Here is a 10341-nt window from a genome sequence, read left to right on the forward strand (position 1 = left end):
TGTTATAGTTGTTTCACTTATCGTTTCTTTAGAAAGACAATTACAATTTTGTTATATATATTTCATAATGAACTCTCTATGGACATTTCTATTTACTATATTTGTCTTTACAATCATGAAAACTACGGAAACAGTGAACAATCGACCAATTATCGGTAAACATTTTTGAAAGAATTTTGGACCTATTAAATCGCTATATAGGTACTGTATATCTTTATCTCGTCATTAAAGATATAATGAAAAGTGTCAAAAAAAGACGAACGCGCGTATATCCTTTTTTTAAATATTTTCATTTATAATTTCGACTACCAAACCTTCGAAATGGATTACCAAACGTCAGTAAGAGACCATCAAACAAATGCTTACAGTAATTATTTATGTGCAGTCTGCAAATCCAAGTTTTAGAAATAAGGGGGGGACAAACAATTCACGCGTGTTCGCCTTTTTTGTTATTTTTCGTTATATCTTTAACTCAAACGTCCGGAATGGACTACCAAACACCACCAAATGAATGGTAATGGTCGTTTTTATATTTTTAATAGTAGAAGGAGCCAACTTTACGTATAGCCTGCAACACGACATGTCCACATTTTCCCTCTTTCAGGTTTCTTTCTACTTATTTAAATGCATAATTCTGTTCTTATCTAACATATTGCAACATCATCTTTTTGCAAGATCAAGCACCTATTGCTAAACACAATTACTAACTGCTCTGTTTACCATTCTGAATCTTTGCACAGGGACGTAATTTTGCGGGGATGAATATAAATCTTTTCTGTTAAGATTTCAATCTTTGTTCTATAAATTCAGTATTATGTTTGTTTACGTATAATATGCTAAGTGCTATCGGTTTTGCTCATACAAGTTACAAAACTTTTTAAAAAAATATCTACGTCAGATAACAGTTTTACGAGAGAAATAAAAAAATATAAATTTTTATCCTTTTTCGATTTTCGTATAAAGTTCACTACAGCACCTCCCAATTTTGCGTCTACTTTAATCCTGTAAAAGGATTTTTGAGTCTGTTAAGTAAATTCGGAGATTTTTATCAATCTACAATATCTCGGTAATTCGGTCACTCCATAGCATTCCCTTAAGCGTAATTCAATTGATGATTGATTTAAGCCAAATTAATCGAAAATCGCCCGATTGACAATTGATTCGAGGGGGAAGTCATTTAATGTAAACGAATTTATTTAATGATAATTTGAGGTTCAACTCTGATCGGCCAGAATATTTTTCACAATGAATAAATTTATTCATAGATTTTTATTATATTAAGACCTGTAATATAGATGCTTATTGAGTCTCAAAAATTTTATTATGATATTATTTCGGTAGTTTAGCTGCATTTTTTAAATTTCGGGGAGTAGTTAAAAAATAACTACAAATATATTATATATATATATGTATATCGTGTATGTGTGTGTGTGTGTGTGTATAAAATTCACATTGAATTACTTAAGTTACTAAGTACAAAGATTCAGCTTTGACCATTATGGACCTTTAATTCCTATTTCTTATTGTGATCGTGTTCTCACATATACAGTCTAACAAGAGAGATTTTTATATTGTTCAATAATTAGATTAACGAATTGATGTAAAGAGGTATGGACTTTAAAAAATTAATTTCTCTTATTTTCAATTCTCTATTCTAAACTTCTCAGAATATATATTCTAATATTTTGACATTTTGAGAATTCAAATTGCTTAAAACTTATCTAAATAATCGATTTTTCTCGAAGAGCAGTATTTTTCAAAGTGATTATCGTTGACAATAATATTTGCTTCTTTTTCGTTTAAGGTATCCTGACGCAGGAGATAAATGAAACCATAAATGAAATATGTGATAATCAGTATCACAGCTACATCGCTGCATCGTACGTGAAATTCGTAGAAGGTGCCGGCGCTCGAGTTATACCGATTTGGTAATCACAAAAGTTGTTGTCTTCTCTTGTCATTATACTCATTGAACTGAATAAATGATCTTTCTTACGTAATTCAATTTTTGAAAAAAATTTACTAAAATTAAAAAAAATTACTTTTATAACTTTTTTTTCACAAATCGACAATTCTCACTTGTGACAGTTTCTCAAATTCCTTCTCATACGGGACTATCAGTAAGAGTTACAGAATAGAACTTTAAGTTATATTATAAATAAAAGGAAAGAGACAGAAACGAAGTTAAGTTATTTAAAAAAGTAACAGTAACTTCATTACAAAAAACAAGCTGATTACTTTCCCCAACTCTATTCATAGCTATAGAAAATATCTTAATATTTTATTTGATTTAACAATTATAATAATTATATAATAATAAATTAAAATATTACAACTTTCTATAGGATTGGTAAAGACAAATCATACTATGAGGACATCTTGAGCAAAACCAACGGGTATATAATATATTTTACTACTTTCAACGCTGTTAAGTACGTATAACTGTTTCAAAATTTTTTTCTATATAGGGTTCTATGGCCAGGAGGATCGGCGGATTTCTCTCAGAGAAATGGATATGCTGATGCAGGCAAGACGATTTACAGGTAATTATAAAATAAAAGGACAATAGTAATGTATTGAAAGTGTCTCCAATCATTCGAATATATGTATACTATTTTTTATTTGTTTGTGATAGAATTGTGAAGCGCATCAATGCAGAAGGCAAATACTTCCCAATATTCGGTATCTGCCTTGGTTTTGAGCTCTTGACATATGTTGCCGCGAATGGCGTCAAGCACAGAACGCGATGCTCCAGCAACGATCAGACTCTTCCACTAGAATTCACAGATGGTAAATACTTTTCACAATAATTTTTTACTTTTGTTGACAAGTCGAGAATGTTGAGAATACACGAGAACGTGACAGCGTTTCAGTCATTTGCAAAATGAAAATATATATATTAAAGATGATGAATATACCTCAATAAAGAACAAAATAAAAATATCTTTTTTTATCATGTTTATTAATTGTAATCTTTTTTTGCCGAAAAAGTATTCATTTAAAAAATATTTTTTTAGTTAATCGTAAATAGTTATTACAATATGGAGTGTAACGTTCGGAGGTTGTTAAGTGTTGATATGCATCTGAACGACGCTTATGAACATTTTAATGGCTTAATCTATAAAATCTTACCCACATTGAATTCTTTTGCGTCGATGACTTTGCGTCTTGGCTCTGGACCTTAGATTGGATATGCCTGATCTACATCGTTATTGCCGAAGTTGAGCCAAAATGTTCTGAAAAAACTAATGTTTAATAAATTAAAATAATTAATATAAGATAATAATTGCGATCCATGCTCCAAATATCGCGCTGTATTCTCATTACCTATACAAATTTCATTTGTCTTTTAGAATATTGAATAAAATCTATGCACGTGCGTATGTAATATCAATAATAAATTATAAAATGATACAAAATGTAATTAATAATAGGTAATGATTTACTTGAGATATAGAAGAATATTTTAAATATTGTTTATATAAAAAAAAACAAGAAGAACTAGAAGCCCAAACAACACGCATGTCCAAAACCATAAGATATGTCTCAATTATTCTGATTAACGGAACTATTTTCAGATTAACGAAAGTTACTTTTTTGTCTGAACCCGTTTGTTCAAGAAATGTGAATTTTTTTCAGATGTTAGAAAAAGCAATTTATTTAAGAACGTGCCACCAGATGTCTTCAGGATTTTGGAAACACTAAATGTTACACCGAATTATCATCACTTTTGCGTCACGAAAGAGGTATTTTCTTTTTCTAAAAAAAATTATTAGTGTTGAGAATGCAAATTAAGAAAAACAATTATACAACATAAATTATACAAAAAATTAATGTAATATTAAGTCTAAATAGAGTGCTTTTCTATGCTTTATTAGGATTTACGCCGTGTCAATTTAACCAATGAATTTCACGTATTGTCACTAAATCATGATAAAAATGGCTTGGAATTCATTTCCGCATTGGAACATAGGCAGTTCCCGTTCTACGGATTGCAGTTCCATCCGGAAAAGAATATTTACGAATGGGTAACCGGAAAGAATATTCCTCACGGAACTAATGCTATTAAAATATCTCAATATTTCGCCAATTTCTTCGTTAACGAGAGTAAATATGACAATCAATATTGTCAATTTTTGTTTCGTGTGAAAGAATAAAATTGATTTTCTTTGTGCAGCTCGTAAAAATTTGAACAAATTTCGAATGAAACAAGAAGAGGAGCAGAGTCTGATCTACAACTATCCTATTACTTACACAGCGCTACAGAATTCATCTTTTCAGCAGTGTTACTTGTTTAAAAACAGTAATTGTAATAGGGTAACTATCCCAATTCCACTTTATAACTCTTTCAACATTATACTTAATAGATGAAATACATTAAAAGAGATTGTTATACATTAAAAATATTATTAATATTATTAATATTAAATTATAATTATATTAATAATATTAATAAGTAATATATAAATGTAAGCACAATTGTATAAGATATTCGATGTTTTACATTTATAAAATAATTAAAGAAATTAGGAATATCGCTGAAGATGCAAATTTCATGTTTTTCTAATTATAAGTGAAGTGGAACTGCATGATTGAAAGTGCAAGCAAACGTGGTATTTTTACTTTTTTATATATACTAAAACAATTTTATAATTAAATATTTAAATAAAATAAGCATAAAAAAGTTATGGATTATTTGTTTATTTAATTTATTGAAATGGCAGTATTAGGGGCAATCATTTAAGGTTTGTCTGCATTACTGCCAACAATAAATGAAAATCCTGTTATGCATGAATATATGTACCAGTGCGCTAATTACTATCAACTTTGCTGTCTTTGATTAAAGAAACTTAAGTGATTTTCTTTAATGAACAATGTGGTAAATATTGCTGTAGGCATCTCTAAGTATTTTAAAGATATTTTTTTCTCTATACAATGATTAATGCATATATTTAGTTTGGAATGTTGAAGATTAATTTAGATATCTTTCTTCATCTAATTTAGTTAATGTAAATAAATATACATAAGTACACTTCTAATTAAAATTTTTAGAAATAACTAATATTTTTAATCGAAACTCAATTTCAAATAACAAGAAAATCAGGCTAATGAGAGCTATTCCGCGGTTATTGGTGCGACCATATATAAGATATTAGAATGTGAATATTATATACCACGTAAGTAGTTCCCCCCCCATTGCGCGCCGAACATCCGTCGAACTTAAAACGCAAATCTATTAACTACCGTAGTAATATCACAAATTTTTGATGCTTATAGCATCTAACAAGATCTTAATAATATGTTTAAAGACATATTAAAATCTTAAATTAAATATTAAAGAAAGAAATAAATTTAAAACTGAGAGAAATAAGAAATTTGTGAAGAATATCACGAGTTAGCGTTTCGTCCCGGCTTCCACTACTGGACTCATCAGTAAGGTAATGTAGTGGGAGCCTACCTTAGACGCCTGGGAGAGATGTTAGAAAGAAGTAACTCAATTTTTTAACGACAAAGAAAATCGATCATAAATAAGAGTTATTTACAGGACGATTTTGATACAGTGTGCAGTAAATGAAGGTGTAGTATTTGAACAAAAACTATTTTTTCATTATATTTAAATAATTAGTTTTCAAACTTGGTGTTTTTATTTTATGTATATTAAAGTTTTTACTTTAAGTAAAAGTTACTAAGTAAAGTTTTAATTTTAAAATTGGTGTCTCTATTATACGTATATCTTGAAACTTCAAAATAAGCATATCAATTACTACTATATGCTTAAAATAACAGTAATCGGGACAATTACCCTAATCTCCTTATAGAAAATAATGTGTAAGAGATGTAGTGTCAATTCTTAAAATAGGAAATAAAAATGTCGCACATTTTTTCCATGTACACAAACGTCTTATTCTTCCTATCATGTTGTACAATACTTTTTAAACAGATTCAACGATCTTTTATTTGCATGGATGTATGTTAGATGAAAACAAGATGTAATTAATTTAAGGTGGTTTTTTAGTAATCGAGTTCAACTATAGAAATGTCTAATTTTTTTATACAATAAAGTTGAAATACTGAGAGAGAGAGAGAGAGAGAGAGAGAGAGAGAGAGAGAGAGAGAGAGAGAGACACGTGTGTAAAATTTTACGGTGGGTTAACGACAGAATAAGATAAAAAATGTGGAAAATGTAACTTTTCATATATAATATACTTAGTGATAGATAGGGCTTGGAGACGCGCTTCTTTGACTAATTGTACACAAATCTTATTATAAACTTTTAACTTATAAACGAGATTACAATAGTTAAAAAAATTACGATTTCAAAAAACGTCACAAAAAAAGGTCATCCATTCTGAAATTTTGACAAATATTTATATGCATAGACTTGCATACAAATTCAACCTCGAAAAGAGAGCATAACGTCACCTTATTTTTGTTTGGTGAAGATGCAACTCTTAATTTACTATATTAAATCTTATAAGACCGTGAGAAATAAAACCAATGAGAAACAAGCCTTAACAGTCAAGCTGGATCTTGGGTGCTTCTATAATTGCGTGTAAATATACGTAGTATGCATATAGTCTTTTTAACTACGTGCCGAATTTTTTTAGACTTGAAACGCAAGTTCTACTGAACTACCGCAGTAATATCACGAGTTAAATTGAATAATTTTTAATATTCTTTACGCATCTTAGATTAATTTTAATAATGTCGAACGACGTAATCTGTAAATAATTAATTTTTTTTTACAAAAAATATTATCTCGGCCGGGAGTCGAATCAAATCTCTTACATTCCATGCCACCTCGGTAGTCTAAAGGCTTAGGACGTTCGTACAAAACGCTAAAGATCCAGGTTCGACTTCCGGTCGAGGTAATATTTTCCATAAAAGAAATTAATTATTTACAGATTTTAATGTCGTTCAACATTATTAAGATCAATTAACACGTTAAATAAGGCGAATAAGAGTCAAATTACAATTTGAAATCTAAATTATCAGATTTAGATTTCAAATTGTAATTTGACTCTTATTCGCCCTATTTAACGTGTTAATTATTATTAAATAAAAGAGTCCTTCAAATCTTCAATTCATTATTAAGATCGATCTAAGATGCATAAAGAGCATCAAAAATTATCCTGATTTACTATTGTATTTTTTACACTATTTCATTAATAATACACATAGTTTAAATATTTTATTCAAATTATACAGATATGTGATTTTAAGTAAGCCCTGGGTGAGAAACATCCCAAATATTTTTCAGCACTTTACTAAAGAACCACCTTAACGGAATATCAAGTGTCGTTAATATGATAAGACAGCACTGGGGAACAACACAAAAACAAAAGAAAATTGGTACGCGCAATTTTCACATTTAACATAACACCAGTGTATATTGTGTCACAACTGGGATACATAATATTACAATGGTGCATAATAAAATTCTATACATATTTTCGTTCTATCTAAAGTAAATAATATTTATTTTTTAATCTTTTTTTTCCATCACCACGTTTTTCTCGCTCGGAGTCGAAGTACGAGCCGTTATTACGTTCGTGCATTGCGAGCGCATGTGTTGCACTGCGATTCTAAATGCGACGTAATGTCGCGAAAAGACGGCAGAGAACAATGATGCCCAAAACACCGTCAATAACGCCGGCATCGTACGACTGAGCTCGCTTCTTCGACTCGAAACGTCGAACGCTTAGATCCTGACTGCTTGCCCTTAATCTTCATCTTTATCTTTATCTTTAAACAAGCATGAAACTAAACCTCTTAAAAGCATGAATCAACTCTTAGTTTTTATCCTTGTAACGTATCATAGTTATTATTAATAATCATAATAATTCATATAAACATTATTTCTATTTATTCCTTGTTACATGTTCTTCTTAGCAATGTTGTGGGATGTATAGACCAAAGAAATTACTTCTTCTCTATCTTTTCTTTTTACACGTGTGTGTGTTTCGTCGGGAAGTATGTTTCTGCCTTTGAGGAAAAAATGAATCGGTTGTTTTCCCCGGCGATTCACTTGTGTATGTTACAGAGTATATATACATAATGTATATAAGCATGAAAGCAGTTATATATATTATACATATATATTTGCTCATCCCATAAGTGTATAAATTCACGATGATTCGCGTGTTCTCTTTCTCTTTTTATCTATGCTTATTTATTATCGCCCTCACCTCTTTTACTTTTTTTTCTCGAGAATATAACAAAGGTCTATGCATAATATAGGTAAATTCCGCACGGATTTCATGTATAAGATGACCCTGCAATATACTGAAATTTTTCACTGTTCGTTACTTTAAATAGTACATATGATATCTAACTGTTTCTCAATATGCTTATTTTATATATATATATATATATATATTCATTATATATATGTATCTAGATTTCTACCGACTTGCGAACAACTTTCGTCGCACACGGGTCACACGTGACGCACACGCGTTAATAAATTTGTTATCCTCTTTATATAATGCCTATTCGGTAGGTACTATTAATATATTATACATAATTATATATTTAACGCAAACGCGACGGCGAGATGATCAGATGCTGTCTGTTCGTTTTTATATCGCTTTACGATACAAATAATAGTGACCGAATCCGATTGAAATTTGTAAGATTCGGTACACACACGCATAATCGTTCACCACGCTGCCATACTCTCTTATTTTATCTCTCTTTACTTTAATCTTAACACTAAATACGAAATATATGGCCTTACAGGATGATTGCTACAGTGATAAGGGTTTCTTCCCTTCTCGTGAAAGATGGTACAAAAAGAATTATTAAAAAATAATTAAATTTAATAACGATACTTAAAACATGAAAAAAATATTTACTCTCGGTAACGCATGAAATTAGACTCATATACATCAATATTTTAGTTTTTCATTTGTAAGTTTACCGGATCCGATCAGTGGTATTCGTTTGCAATTGTTTATATCTTCTTAAATAAAATGCGGCTTAGCCATATTGCACTCGATTGTAATAATTAAAACTAAACATCATAGTGAAATAACGTTTAACTAAAATTGGACATGTAAGTATTGATACAGTAAGGTGTAAATCTCGAAACTGTCGAATCGAAAAGTATTCATTTTTTAGAAAAATGTTTCAGACTCACTCATTCGATGGCGCGACATCGGAACAAGGCCGACCTCTCATGAGGTTTTCATAACAATGGATTCTTTTTTCGGAATTAGGTTGTTAACCCAATGTCCAACTCTCAGCCTGAGTAATTCCATATGTATATCAGTGGATACATCCACTGATATATGAGACTTACAATTTAACACCAGATTCGAACGACGCTAGTGATCATACATCTCGTAATCATTTTTGACTCCTTGAACGCAGAAAGTTCGCTTATGTGGGCGCAAGTAAGATTTAACTCGGATCTACAGATCGTGAGTCAATCGCACTAAGCGGTGAGCCATTCGACGTCTCTTTAGATGAAGATTACAGGGTTTAATAAAAAGATCTATTTTCTTCTCTAGTACTGAGACACGCGTATATCTCTTCATATAGAATTTCGATTTAATAACTCACGCAGGCGTCTAAGGTAGGCTTCCACTACAATGCCTTATTGATGAGTCTAGTAGTAGAAGCCGAGACGAAACGCCAAAATTATGTGATATTCTACGCAATATATAAGAAATAATTATTATAGTTGCGTTTCAAGACCGATGATTGTTCGACGCGCAATTTTGGGGGGACTAAGTATATTAGTTAATAATGAATTTGTTGGCTCGTAGCCCTTTTTCCTATTATTATTAAACTAGAAGAATTTGTAACAAAAAATGAGTTTCCATTAAAAAAAAAAAACCGATGACATTAATCTGACCTCAACAATATCACTCGATTAAACCCATAAGATCAGTAAATAGATCTTTTTAAACTTTATAATTTTTGTTGGAAAACAAAATTGATTGTCTAAAATATGCATACTTTTCGAGAAATTTAGCCGTGTCAAAGCTTTTGCCCCGCCAGTGCATATCGAATTTTTAAGTCAAAATACACTTTTTTCAAAATATAACAATCTTTTTTGCTGCTTTATCCGAATATTATGATTTCATATTTTAATAATAGTAAAATCTATACGCTTGGAATTTTATTATACATCAATACATTTAGATAAGAATTTCAGATTTATACGAGTGAATATATAATAATATAACTTCTTTCTTGTGAGAAATAAATTTCAAAAATATTTTAGCGTTGATTACTATAACCGCAATCAAGCAATCACAGCATGCCACAAGATGCACGTATATATATCATTTCTTTATATGATAATTATAAATTATATTATATTATATTAAT

At 30.0% G+C, this 10341-nt stretch overlaps 1 protein-coding gene across 1 annotated transcript; it reads left to right on the plus strand.

Moving 5' to 3' along the window:
* On the plus strand, positions 1-4255 carry LOC108771996 (gamma-glutamyl hydrolase B). The gene is made up of 8 exons (XM_018537426.1): positions 1-155; positions 1805-1928; positions 2346-2396; positions 2469-2543; positions 2636-2790; positions 3640-3746; positions 3879-4028; positions 4178-4255. The coding sequence occupies exons 1-8, from the start codon at positions 68-70 to the stop codon at positions 4190-4192; spliced, it is 765 nt and encodes a 254-aa protein (XP_018392928.1). The 5' UTR covers positions 1-67; the 3' UTR covers positions 4193-4255.
* Positions 4256-10341: the final 6086 nt, after the last annotated feature.

The sequence above is a fragment of the Cyphomyrmex costatus genome, unplaced genomic scaffold (assembly GCF_001594065.2).
Source record: "Cyphomyrmex costatus isolate MS0001 unplaced genomic scaffold, Ccosl1.0 scaffold172, whole genome shotgun sequence".
Lineage (NCBI taxonomy): Eukaryota > Metazoa > Arthropoda > Insecta > Hymenoptera > Formicidae > Cyphomyrmex > Cyphomyrmex costatus.

Bases quoted from the DNA above. Each gene is read 5' to 3' on its own strand.
- LOC108771996 (XM_018537426.1), top strand. From the start codon at position 68: ATGAACTCTCTATGGACATTTCTATTTACTATATTTGTCTTTACAATC. The intron at 2,397-2,468 runs GTATATAATATA...TTTTCTATATAG, and splicing joins ATCTTGAGCAAAACCAACGG to GGTTCTATGGCCAGGAGGAT. The intron at 2,791-3,639 runs GTAAATACTTTT...AATTTTTTTCAG, and splicing joins TCCACTAGAATTCACAGATG to ATGTTAGAAAAAGCAATTTA.